Source organism: Macaca thibetana, chromosome 18 (assembly GCF_024542745.1).
Source record: "Macaca thibetana thibetana isolate TM-01 chromosome 18, ASM2454274v1, whole genome shotgun sequence".
Taxonomy (NCBI): domain Eukaryota; kingdom Metazoa; phylum Chordata; class Mammalia; order Primates; family Cercopithecidae; genus Macaca; species Macaca thibetana.
In genome coordinates, this window is record NC_065595.1 from 21,706,670 (window position 1) to 21,720,629 (window position 13,960).

Sequence of the window (13,960 nt, forward strand, 5' to 3'; positions counted from 1 at the left end):
TGTCATGATTTACTCATTTTAATTCAACTTTACTTCGTTGTATGTTCCTTACAACAGGAGTATGTCGTATTTCTCTTGGGAGCCAGAGATATACATATGTCTGGAAGCACATCCCCTGTACCTCAGCCACCTCAATCTTTTGGCAAATGTTGGGTACAAAAATTTCAGGTTACAAAGTATGGCAAGTAAGATTGTCTTGACATCCAGTAATCCATTTTCTAGACAGACCAAGATACTAACTGGACCATTGAACAAATTTCTGATTGGAAATTACACAAGGAAAAAATGCCTAATTTTATAACTGGAGATTTGGAAACGTAACCTAACCAACTCCAGACCGATCTAAAGCCACCCAGGCAGCGGAGCCGACCTGCAAACTCATGCTTCTCTCCAGCCAGTGGGGGAGTTCCTGGGGCAGGCGACGAGATTGCAGTTCAACCACCAGAGGGCACCAGAACCAATACTTTGCCCTTTGTAGTCTCCCCTAAAAAGCCAGTTTCCGGTTGCCAGATTGAAATACAACAAAGAAAAGTACCATTAGCAGATTTCGTCCCTGGCAGTAAGCATTGGACCAAAATAAGATTAATATGGACAACCATAAAGGGCACCCCTCAGAGCGGCTGCCAGCCAGCCTTGCATCTTTCCACCCTTGGAAGAAGGAACGATGAGACTTAAGGATGAGTGTCATGTGTCAGGCGTCCCTGACATGGAAGCCAAATTCCCGAGACCCTGAACAGAAGCCTGGATGATTCGTTCACGTAGCAGGAGGAGAGCTGCCTTGAGAAAGCAGGCTCCACTGGCGTCTGCGTGCCTAGCTCTGATCCTGGCCATGAAAAGGAGAAAAGATCAAAATAGACTCCCACACTCGGTCAAGCTGAGTTCCAAAAGAAAGGCTCTGCCCTCAATGCCCACAAGCAGGTGGAGGGGACGGCAGCCACCTGGGATGCTTTGCCCGGTCGCAAGACTGAGACACCGCCATACCTGGAGACGAAGAGCCAAAACAAACCTGGACGTGGGAAGAAACAATCTAATCCAAAGAAACACGCCCCAAGAATAGGCTTATGTGCATGAGTGGTGACTCTAGGCAGAGTATTTAAAGCAATGCATGAGTCTGCCAGGAGAGGAAACAAAGGGACATTGGAACAGAATTCCTGATGCCTTTTAAGTATGTCATAGCAGGGCCTTGTCACTGTAGAACACCAAACATTTCAGCCGAGTCCCCAATGCCAGGCATCAGCAGACCAGTCTCACAGGCCTGTCGGCTTGAGAAAGGCAATTTTATGCCCCAGATAGCTCTTCTCCCCGCGTGCCCCATGGTCACCTGTCCTGGAAGCCCGCCTGCATCCCATCTTCATCGGGTCAGGCTATTCTGTAGTAGGACCGACTGGCCTGCTGGCTGATTTATGTGGCCAGTCTTTGCCATTAAGGAAGTCTGGAGGCTGAAGGGAAGTCTGAAGGGAATAGTGGTGATTTTTGCAGTTGTTGGCAAGGCAGATCCTACTATAAGCAGTGCTCTCAGTGTGTAGGGGAGTCTCTCAGGCCCAACAGAGCCAGCCAGGACACGCCCCCTCCATGGAGGGACTAGCACAGCAGTCTCCTGGCCTCTGCCCAGAAGTCTTACAAAGGACAGTTCTGTTGAAGTGTCTGGAATTGGGAGCCACGGGTTCCTCCCACTCCTGACCCTATTCCCTAGTTGTCCCCCTGCCCAGTCCATTCCCAGGACCTGAGGACTCAGGGACAGATGCTGCATTGCTTGTCATCCAGCTTCAGAGATGAGTCTGAACAGAGAGGACGTCTAGAGAAGCCTGGTAGATTCGAGATCACCCCTGCAAGACAGACTGGTGGCCAGTAGGAGGGAGACAGAGGCACGAGGCAGGTGCAGGGATGGCCGAGAGGGTCAGGGGTGACAGAGCCTGAGCGGACAGGACAGGGTGAAGACCAGAATAGACAAGAAAAAAGTTATCACTGCCTTCAGGAACGTCTAAGCCAATGCGGTGTCACCAGGTGGGAGCCTGGTGACAGATCAGAGAGGGAATGTGCTGCTAAGATGCCAGCAACTAAACAAGTTCGTCCACAAAAGACAAGGAAAAGTCTAGAAGGTAGCTAGAAAAGGAGGTGTGGGGAATGTGTGTGTGTGCGTATATGTGTCTGTGTGCGTGTCTTTGTGTGTCTGCCTTTGTGTGTGTGCGTGTACGTGTGTGTCTCTGTGTATATCTGTGTCTGTGTGTGTCTTTGTGTATCTGCCTCTGTGTGTGTGTGTGTGTGTGTATGTGTGTGTGTGTGTGTGTCTAAAGAGACCCTGCCTGATTGAAGGCAGAGGGAAAGGAGCCTGTGGGAAAAGAGTGAGGAACGAACTGCGGAGTGATGTTCCAGAGTGGTGGGCATCCCTCGTGAGGATTTAGAGCTTGTCAATATGGAAGACCCTGCAGCCCTCACTGTGCAACTTGGAGCACGCTGGAAATATGGCTTTGCCTCTACCCACCCTCACCTCCACCCAGGGCGTCAGCCCAGCTGCTCCTCCGAATCGTGAATTCTCGAACAGCCTGTACCTAGTGGGAATGCTGGCGCACTTCTCCCTCACCTCAACTGCCTGCCCTGTGGCCCTGCAGAGGCTCCTGTAACTGCTCTCCGGGTTCTCCTTGCCTGTATGCCTAGACAGGACATGGCCGATTTATCAAGATGGGAATTGCAACACAGAAAGAGTTTAATTCACGTAGAGCCAGGTGTATGGGAGACTGGAGTTTTATTATTACTCAAATCAGTCTCCCTGAAAATTTGGGGGTTGGCAGTCAGGAAGTAGGGGTAGTGCTGATTGGTCAGGTCGGAGATGAAATCGTAGGGAGTCGAAGCTGTCATCTTGCACTGAGTCAGTTCCCGGGTGGGGGCCACATGACTACATGAGCCAGTTTATTGATCTGGGAGGCGCCAGTTGATGCATCAAGGGCAGGGTCTGAAAAACATCTCAAGCTCCAAGCTTAGATTTTACAATGGTGATGTCATCCTTAGGAGCAACTGGGGAGGTTTAGAACCTTGTAGCCTCCAGCTGCATGACTCTTAAACCGTAATTTCTAATCTTGTGGCTAATTTGTTAGTCCTGCAAAGGTAGTCTAGTTCCCAAGCAAGAAGGGGATTTGTTTTGGGAAAGGGCTGTTATGGTCTTTGTTTCAAAGTTAAACTATAAACTAAGTTCCTCCCAAAGTTAGTTTGGCCTCTGCCCAGGAAAGAACAAGGACAGCTTGGAGGTTAGAAGCAAGAAGGAGTTAGTTAGGTCAGATCTCTTTCACTGTCACAATTTTCTGAGTTATAATTTCTGCAAAGGTGGTTTCACTCCCATTTGCAGATAAAAACCAGCACAGTCCTTTGGGAATCAGAGCTCTGGGGCTTAGGACAGTGGGTGAATCTCAGGTTGCTTATTTGGTGAATGTCTACCTACAACGCCCCCTCCTGGGTTCTTTGTCTTCAACTCCAGTTTGCATTTCAGATACTAAGGAATGGACTGTGTGCTTCCTGCATATTCATGGAGATGGGACTCACGTGACCTCAAAAAACGGACGCATAGTAGATGAGTGCTTCTCCCCCTCCCCTGGGCTCCTCTCTGAGCTCTCTTCTTCGGGACTCCTGTCTCACAGAACCTCCTGGTTGAGGGTGCCATCAAAAGCGAAATGCAAATGTACAGGGATTCTAGAATATGTTGCCATCTGACACAGAGACCAGACTCATTGAAGGTGGGGCACTTCTGTCCTCCTCTCCCTCTCATTTTTCTGCAGAAGGAGGGAACTTTTTGAATTCTTTTTGTTTTTTTCCAGCCAGGGAGGTGATGAGGGAAGATAGGGCCAGGACTTGGTTTCTGTTGGGGTAGCTGGGACTGTGGCTTCAACTGAGGACTGAGGGAGCAGCCATAGCACTGGGCAAGAAGGGCAGAGAGTGCCGGGAAACAAGGGGAGGGGCTAGACTTTGTTCAGAGGGAGATGGGGCCATCCAAGCAGTTGCTTGGCCATGACATGATCTGACCTGCACTCACCTGGACAAGGTGGAAAGCAGGGGAGAATTGCCTGGAGGCTCCCCTGACTGGCCCAGGGAGGGGCAGTGGTGGCTGAGATGGCATTTTGTTGAGATCAGTTGCTGAAGGTCAACTGCCCCAAGAGAAGGTCACCTTGTAGACATCCTCAGGGGAGAACTTCTCTAGAAAACACAGATCTGGTTATGCTACCACATCCCCACCCTCAAAAACTCCATGAATTTTTAAAGTGCTTTTCAAAGTAATTATGTGAAACAAGATTTCTGTTGTCAAGCAATTTTGGGAAACCCTGGGTTGAATAAGTTTAGGGGGTTTCCTTTTTTTATTTTTCTTTTTTTTTTTTTGAGATGGAGTCTCATTCTGTCACTCAGGCTGGAGTGCAATGGCACGATCTTGGCTCACTACAACCTCTGCCTCCCTGGTTCAAGCCATTCTCCTGCCTCAGCCTCCTGAGTAGCTAAGACTACAGGCACACAGCACCACGCCCAGCTAATTTTTGTATTTTTAGTAGAGATGGGGCCAGGATGGTCTCAATATCCTGACCTCATGATCCACCAGCCTCGACCTCCCAAAGTGCTGGGATTACAGACATGAGCCATCATGCCCGGCCAGGAGGCTTCTTTAGTGTGAGACTTCATAGAGTCTTTAAAGAGCTGATGTGTATTTTGAATGTCCTAGGGACAAGGAAAGATATTATTATTATTACGATTATTTTGAGACAGGGTCTTTCTCTATTGTCCACGCTGGAGTGTGGAGTCCTGATCACGGCTCACTGCTGCCTGGAACTCCTGGGCTCATGTGATCCTCCTGCCTCATCCTCCCAAGTAGCTGGAACTGTAGGCAAGCACCACCACACCCAGCTATTAAAAAAAATTTTTTTTGTAGGGGTGGGGTCTCACTATGTTGCCCAGGCTGGTCTCAAACTGCTGAGTTCAAACAGTCCTCTCGCCTTGGCCTCTCAAAGTGCTGGGATGACAGGCGTGAGCTACCTCCCATACCAAACCTAGGAGAGATATCATATAGCATTTCTCACAGCATTTACACCACAGAATTTCAAAGACTCCTGTGGGACTGTTGCTCATGAGAACGTATTTTGGAAACCAGCATGTCACAGGAGAAATGGCACAGCATGGCTTTGAAACCTTTTCACATATCCTCTGACAGCATCTCCCCTCAGAACGCCTGCTCTTGCTCAGAACGTGCCCCTGAACCTTACTATGCTGTTCCCTCTGCCAGATAAACCCCAAGCTGTCTTTGATCTAGGAAATCTTGTAGGAATCTGCTCAGGAGTGTGAAAATGGCACCCTCCGGGTTTCCACAGAACTTCCTCCCGCTGAGATGTGACAGCTTGCTCCAAGATGGCCGCTTTTGGGAAAGTGCCACTCTGCTTATTAATTAATCCTTTTTAGTTCCCCTACAGTGTTTGGCACACAGCTGCTGCCTGATCAGTGAAGAAATCAATGAGTACACATGAAAAATGAGGGGTATGAGTGGCACTTTAGGAATCTCTTGCTGTTTCCAGGTGGAAACAGCTCCCCAGTGTCCCTCCCTTTCCACACAGGTGACAGTCTGTTCTAGCAGAGCCTAAGTCCAGCCTGGCTTTATTTTACACACACACATCACACATCAGACCAGGGCTTTGTTTCAATTCTTCACCCCCATCCTGACCTCGAATTCCTTGTCCTCGTAGCCATTCCCTCTGCATGAAAATTTTCTTCAGAAAAGATCTCAAACTCAAGGTGTTCAACGCAGCTTCTGGTTGGCATCTAATGGGTTACCAAAGTGCAGGAAAACTTCTCAGTAGGTTTGCCTTGCCTGTCTTCATTTCCTTTATTAAGCCAGCCAAGAACTTTGGTTTCTCCAACTCAGCCAGGGCTGGAAGTTTCTGTGACTTTCCTCCACCCCTGCTCTCCAGGTGTTTTTGGAGCCAATACATTGTCTAGCAGGGTTGTGAGCAGATCCCGGAGAGAGGGCAGTCACCCTGCTGCTATCAGTTGGTGATTTCTGTGTGAATCTGAAAGGCTATACCATTCATTATTAGGATGAGAGGAGAGAGAAATTGTTTTCAAGCAAGACATCAGCCTGGCACAGTTTCTAACACATAGCAAATCTTGAATAAATCTTTGTTGAGTGAGGGCAGGACTGTAGAAACAGCCTCCATAGCTCCTCCCCAGGTGGGATGTTTCAGTGTGACTTTGTCAGGTTGTTTGACACTAACTTCATAAACATAAGATATACTTGTGTTCCAGTTTAAAGACATTTCCAAAGTCAAATAGGGATGAGTGTAGATCACTGAACACTTTGAGTAGTTTATCTCCTTGTTGCTCAAAGGAGAGGGGGTCCCTGGACCAGTGACATCAATACCCCCCAGAGCCTGGTAGAAATGCCAGAACCTTCCACCCCACTCTAGACCTACTGAATCCAAATCAGCATTTTAATAGGGTCTTGAGGTCATTCGTAGGGACCACTCTCATCCAGGGGGGTATATAGTTGAGAAAAGACTATACTGAATGCTGTTCATATTTGGTTTTTGTTTTGTAGAGATAGGGTCTCACTATGTTGCCCAGGCTGGTCTTGCACTCCTGGGCTCCAGCGATCCTCCTGATTCAGCCTCCCAAAGTGCTGGGATTACAATGCTGTTGAGTGGAATAAATTTAGTGTTCCAATTCTGGAGATTGTGAGAGCAGATGGATAGATTCACATCCGATGGATAGATTCACATCCAAGTGACAGGCGAAAAAATTATACTAATTAGAGGTTAAGGATAAAAAGACCCATTTAGTAAAATTCAATAAAGTTAAGATTTTTTAAAATGAAAATATTTGAAAAAGATCTCAAATACAAGATTCTTTATTCCACTGTGTTAGATTCCTAGGGCTGCCATAACAAATGACCATGAACCAAGAGCTTCCGATGACAGAAATGGATTGTCTCACAGTTCCGGGGGCTGGAAGACTGAAATCAAGTTGCTGGCAGGGTTGGCTCCTTCTGCAGGATCTGAGGGAGGGTCTGTTCCATGCCCCTCCCCTGGCTTCCGGGTTTGCTGGCAATCCTTGGAGTTCCTTGGCTGATAGACGCATCTCTCTAACCTCTGTCTCCAGCATCACATGGTATTCCCCCTGTGTGTCTCTGTCTTTTGTCATCTTCTTATGAGATACCAGTAACAGTGGATTGAGGGCCTCCCCTGCTCCAGTGTGACCTCATTTAAGAAATTCCATCTGTAATGACGTGATTTCCAAATAAGGTCACATTCTGAGGTTCTGGGAAGGACGTGACTTTGGGGATGGGGTGGGCAAGGATGCTACTCAACCCCCTACATCTATCCAACATGAAAAGGATAGTGAGTTTCTGCAATGGTGATCCTGTTGGAGAGATGTCCTGCAGCTCCAGATTCAATCCTCGAGGCAGCGGGTGGCACATGTCACATGCAAGGTGGGTCACAGGCAGGGAAACCTCCATTTCCCATTGCTTGGGTAGAGGAGAGCTTGACGTCATTGAATTCATGTCCTTTGAATGAATCTGGAATAATCAGTCTAAGAACACAAAGGGTGTTGCCCTATTTTTCTTCTTGGGCAAGGGCAATGGCCTTGGTGATGGCTGTCAGTTTGTGAGAACAATGGGTCAAAGCAGCAGCCCAACATCCTGGCTGAGACAGAGACCAAATTGAGAAAGGAGGAAGATCTGTAATTTCTGTAAATGCTAGGTAGCAAAAAAAAAAAAATCTGCACCTGAGAAAGCTAGGGAAAGGGAAGTTCAACATTGTCTGACAGGCTAAGGTGAGGGCCGAAAATTAGAGAAAGAGATGTTCAGAAATGTGATGTGGAGACAAGAGTAGGACCAGGACTAGGTAGTGCTGAGGATGGGGCTGGTCCCCATTTATTTGTTCCCTCAACATTTATTGAAAAGCCTCCCCTGGACAGGAGTTCCGGGCATAAGGCAGTGTCCTGAGAGAGATCATAATCTGTGGAGAGAAGATGGGCACACGCACCCCTAACTCTGAGAGGGGTGTCTGGTTCTCAAGAAGATGTAGGGAGGAGGTTGGACAGATGTCTTCTCTTGGTGTGGAGAGAGCCCACTGCAGCTGGAGCTTGAAGGTAGCTAAGGGCTGAGAAAGCGTCTCCAAGACGGTGCAGGGCTGCCTTGGCTCTCTGGCCTCACCCTGCCCAGGAACAGCCATCCGAGCCTCTGCTGCCTGACTCCAGCTTTTCTGCGAGGGTCTAAAGAAAGAGGTTAAGTGGAGGTGGAGAAGGAGGCCGATTCCTGAAAGAAGTCTACCCGGGGCTGCCCGGAAGTCAGGCTCCTTTGACCCAGCTCAGCTTTTTCCATTCCAGAGGTGGAGACCGTTAGACAGGGGCTCTCTTTTTACCTGGCATTAACACCTGCTGGCAAGCGAGTGCTTCAGGACCAAGCGGTGATCTTTCTGGGAGGTCACAGTGTGAATTAGTTATTTTTCTCTGCAGAGACCAGATGTTGTCTGAATTTGAAAAGCCTCGAGGCAGTCCTAATGCAAATGACCGGAACATGTTTCCAATGCGCTCAGAGAAGGAAGCTGCCCCTGCCCACGCGTGGCATTCCCAGTTTGAGGAGCTCAGAAGTTGGTGTGAAGCGACGCGGGTGCCCCCAGCGGCGGGTGGGATTAAGCCAGCCATCCTGTCTGAGGGAGCAGGCCGCGCTGGCCCCGCGTCCCACCGAGGAGAGAGGGCTCAGGTACACAGGAAACGCCCACAGGCTGACATTTCAGCCTTTCGGGGAGCTCCTGCAGAGGAAGATAGAGATGTAAAAACGATCCCATTCGCAGTAGAAGATTTCCCACTCTGCCAGACTCAACTCCTTTCTTTGGTTGACCTTTTCTTCAATGAGAAAGCTTGGCTTTCAGAAACCAAGTCATTTTTTCACAAGGCCATGGACCGTGGGCTCCCACGGGCAGAGCGGGTCCCCTGCCAGGAGGAGGAGGGGCGGCTGGAGTTGTAACAGACACGGCAGGGTGGAGCTGCAGGCTGCTGCTTTGGCTTCACAGAGGAAGGAAACCTTGCACGCCTTTAAGGGCTTAAAACCCTGCTTGGATTGCATAGGGAAAAAAACTCTCCCCATTCAGTCCAGGTGTGTTGACCTTTATAGTTTCTACCAGCCAGTGAAGGAGGCCTGATTTCCTGAATCGTATCAGCTACAGAATCCGCATCAGGCCAGCATTACAGACTTCTTTTTGCCAGTTTGCCTTTGGCCCTATTAAGCAACCATGCCAGCACTCTCTCCCACCGGGCAGGGCTAGTTTCGTGCATGTGCAATTTGTGCACAGGACCTCACACTCAGAAGGGCCCTGTGTTTGGTTTAATGCTCTGTGCTTGTTGTCTTGAAATTCTTAACACTTTTTGAACAAGGAGCCCCTGTTTTCGTTTAGTACTGGGGCCTACATGTCACTGGTCCTGAATGCCAGGCACCCTCTGCCCCTATCCTTTACCTGGGAAATCCCTCAGCTTTGACTCTCAGCTTCAAAGTCTCTTCCACAGGAAGCCCGCATCCGTTGCATGAGTTGTAATGTTGATAATTATAACAATGACATGATCAACATCATTTGACTCTTTACTGTGTTATGCTCTGAGCTACATGGTTTCTATGGATTTTCTCATTTCATCCCTTCAACAACCCTATGGGCATTATTATTAATATTATTATTATTATTTTTTGAGACGAAGTCTCACTCTGTCGCCAGGCTGGATTGCAGTGGCGCCATCTGGTCTCACTGCAACCTCTGCCTCCTGAGTTCAAATGATTTTCCTGCTTCAGCCTCCTGAGTAACTGGGATGACAGGTGCCCGACACTGCACCCAGCTAATTTTTGTATTTTTAGTAGGGTTGGGGTTTCACCATTATTGGCCAGGATGGTTGTGATTTGTTGACCCTGTGATCCACCCGCCTCAGTGGGCATTATTATTATTCACACTTTGGACATCAGGAAACTGACAGAAACTAAGCCCACCAATTATTGTCCAGGCTCACCAGCCGGCAATGCTTCCCCTGCATCGTATTCATCATATTTCATTGTAATGCTTCAATATCTGTCTTCTTCACTGGACAACATGGGTCAATGTCTTGCGTGTTCTCTGTTGAATCCATAGCCTCAAGCACAGTGCTTGGCTAGGTGCACTCTAGAGAAGGGAGGTAGGAAAGTTGCTGTCCCTTCCTCCCATGTGACTTTATTTTTAAAGCACACAGCACGGATACAGGTCAACACAAGAATAGACAAATGAAAATGCATTCTGAACAACCACTAAAATAAAAGCATCCCACTCTTTTTTTCAATCATCCTCTATTTGTTGAGTTTCTGCCGTTTCCTAAGCACTGGACTAGGTGTTGGGGTACAGTGGTGAGCAAAGAGTGTTGACCTCTGTCATCACGGAATTTACAGTGACTGGAGAGACAGAAATTAACCATCTCATCCACTCACAGATGTCAGACTGTGTGTGGGACCGTGCCACAAAGAGGAAGTGCACAGTCCAGGAGAGTCTATGACAGGGAGATGTGACTTGGTTGGAAAGGTCAAATGAGCCGAGAATTTAAAGTGAACAAGGGCCGGGCGTGGTGTCTCATGCTTGTGATCCCAGGAGTTTGGGAGGCCGAGGTGGGTGGATCACCTGAGGTGAGGAGTTCAAGACCAGCCTGGCCAACATGGTGAAACCCCAACTTTACTATAAAAAAAATTAGCCAGGTGTGGTGGTGGGTGCCTGTAATCCCAGCTACTCGGGAGACTGAGGCAGGAGAATCACTTGAACCCGGGAAGCAGAGGTTGCAATGAGCTGAGATTGCACCATTGCACTCCATCCTGGGCAACAAGATTGAGACTCCGTCTCAATAAATAAAATAAATAAATAAAGTGAGCAAGACTTATCTAGAAAAAAGAGGAAGGAACATCCCATGCAGGGGGAATAGTGCAAGCAGAAACTTTTGGGAGGAGGGAGCTTGGACACTTCTAATGGCTGAAGAGGTCAATGGGTTGGGAGATGCAGCCAGACAGTGCAGGATCACAGGCAGGTTCAGGAATTTTGTCTTCGTTTTGACAGCAATGGGATTGTAAGCAGGAGATGACATGACTTATGTTTTGTAGAGGTTACTCTGGTGGCAGTGTGGAGAATGCATTGATGGGGAGGGGCTGAGTGGATCCAACGTAGACCTTATAGATTTATATATGTGCTGCTTCAAAGTGTTTATCCCCATGGGATTCACGTTGAAGGAAAATTCCTTTGACAAAGCTCATCTGTGGTGACAAGGAGGACCCTTGGACATCTCAAGGAGATGCCACTTATTGGGGAGGGTATGTGGCTGGCACTATGTTCACCTGGCCTCCTCCGCACTCTGTGAGGAGCTGTGACTGGATTGAGTGTGTGCATGGGATTTGGGGATTTTCTGGTGACTGGTAGGAAGACCTGCAGAGTCACCGTTCTAGCCACTAAACAAGCTGCAATAGCCTACTACCCTTTGACATTCTGCCCAGAACCCAGGGCACCTTCAACCAGTTTTTTGATGGATCTCTTGTTCATTTGCAGATAGCTGGGGAGACGCAGGGGCTGGGCAGCTGTCCATTCAAGGAGCACACTAACCTACCACAATTGGGACATGAAAACAAGGCCGTTTATAATTTAAGTATTTAAATGTCCCAACCAAGAGGAACAACCCCTGAAACTACTCCTGGCCAAGGGGTCAGCATGGACCCTTCTAGAGCCTACTGGGGACAAAGGATCTGCCAGAGACAAAAATTCTTCTTCTCCTGGGGACAAAGTGGGCTGCCAGGGGAGTGAGCTCTGCTGTAGGAGAAAGACTCAGAGGGCTTCACTCTAATCTTGTCTCTTACATCAACTTGCTTTGTTTTCTTGGGGTAGTCTCATGAACTCTGAGCCTGAATTTCTTCAACTGTAAATTGAAGGGTCTAAACAAAATACTTTCTTTTAGTTCCAAAGTTCTGAAATTCTTTATTTAGAAATTCTAGGTGGGATGGGGTGGCTTTCAATCACTAAGAGATCTATGTTTTATCCAAATAGCCCAGCACTGGTCATTGTGGTTATGAGGAGCAGGGCAATAAAATGCTGGTACATTCCAATGGTGAGCAACTGGGACCCTTGGATACTCTAAGGCCTTTGATCTTCACTGTACATGCCAGTGGATCTTTTCCCTTACTTAATTCCACAGTCTTTGTTTTTTTACCCTCACTAATAGTTGTGTCTATCCTGTAGCCATTTTTTTTTTTTTTGAGACCACTCTGTCGCCCAAGCTGGAGTGCAGTGGCACGATCTCGGCTCACTGCAACCTCCACCTCCGGGGTTCAAGCGATTCTCCTGACTCGCCCTCCCGAGTAGCTGGGACTACAGGTGCGTGCCACCACACCCGGCTGATTTTTTTGTTTGTTTTTTTAGTAGAGACAGGGTTTCACCATGTTAGCCAGGATGGTCTTGATCTACTGACCTCGTGATCCACCTGCCTCGGCCTCCCGAAGTGCTGGGATTACAGGCGTGAGCCACCGCGCCCGACTCTGTGGCCATTCTTACCTAAAACTGAAATTCATATATGTTCCATGCACCATTAGTTTCCCCTTTCAAGTTTTTCTTTTTAAACTGATGAAAGTGTCCTGTTTTTAAAAGCTGTTTCCTTCCACCCAAACTCACAGGTACAAAGGATTTAAAGGCAACTGTTCCATGACCTTCATCGATCAGTTTAAAGCACTACACCAGTGTAACAAGTATTGCAAAATGCTGGGACTGAAATCCCTTCAAAACAATAGCCAGAAACAGAAGAAGCCGAGCACTGGGAAAAGCAAAGTTCAAGCAAACTCTGTGACAGTGAAGAAGACAGGGTCTGAGACCCCAGGCGAAAAGAAAACCTAACATCCTCGGTAAACTAATGGCCACTGGCTAGCAGCACACAGTCTTGCCAGGGAAAATCTGAGGCCACACAGGAGAGAATACACAGCCTGCAGAGAGTGTGTGGCAATCCTTATTCCCAGCTGCCTGTGCGCCAAATGCCTCTAAACCCGTCACCTGCTGTCTTCACTCAAATTATTTCAGAACAGGATTTGTGACCAGGTTTATGGGGAGATTGAATCGACGATCGGTCTCAAAGACAGTCCATTCTTTGTATACACGTTTAGCGTTTTTACCAACCTCAAGTCATGTGTCTATCTGTGTATTTGCACGTGGTTGTGTTGTCAAGGACTTGGTGCTGAGAAGAGTCTGTTCACAGCCAAAATTATTCCCACCCCCATTCCTAACCTGGGATTTCTAGACACATCCTGCTGTGATGTAAACAGAAATCACGAATTCGCTCACTGGGTCAAGTTGTTCCACTGGTGTCTAATATGCTATTGTTGCTGGAGGTGAATTCTGTAACGTGAAGCCTCTTCCCATCATTCACACAGCCACTTACAATTTTCTGTTTAATTAAATTCATATTTAAACAAAAAGTGTACGATGTATGTGTCATTATAGATACTTGTTCTTTAGAGTGTGTGCCATATTTTACATTGTTCCAGGATTTAGTAATTTCCTAATAGGTTTCCTAGAGCACAAAATATTTGCATCTGTGTTTTTCCCTCATTCTTACATTACAACTTAGGTTCCGTCACTTTCTACTTTGTTCCTTAAACCCGAGCCGCCTAAACCCAGGGCTGACCCATGGTGGATCGCGCCAGAAGATGCACACTAATCCTGGCGGGGGGGCACCAGTTCACAGGGATCCTGGCATCTCTAACCACTCCCAGCCCTCATTCCACTTGAGTCTCCTGAAGCTCGGAGCCTCCTTCTCTACCAGTTTGGATCATGCCCAGCCATAAAGCAGGATAGTTGCATCAGTGAAATGTGAAATTGGGCAAGAGCACACCATACAATAGCAACTCAGGGATCGCTTTATGTACCCCAAAGTGCTTAAGAATATCTGCTACCCCAACCATTTGTAACAA

At 47.8% G+C, this 13,960-nt stretch overlaps 1 protein-coding gene across 4 annotated transcripts in view; it reads left to right on the forward strand.

Annotated features, from left to right (window-relative positions):
• The window catches only part of ALPK2 (alpha kinase 2), a 144,063-nt gene extending 130,598 nt beyond the window's left edge, over positions 1 to 13,465 (forward strand). For 2 of the 4 annotated variants that reach the window (XM_050768010.1, XM_050768011.1), the window contains one exon: positions 12,674 to 13,465. In XM_050768010.1, coding sequence (XP_050623967.1) covers positions 12,674 to 12,890 — 217 coding nt within the window. In that variant the 3' untranslated portion in view covers positions 12,891 to 13,465. Of the gene's footprint in view, positions 1 to 3,481; positions 12,378 to 12,673 lie in introns of all 4 variants that reach the window. The other 2 variants (XR_007721299.1, XM_050768012.1) reach the window with 2 other exon arrangements.
• Positions 13,466 to 13,960: the final 495 nt, after the last annotated feature.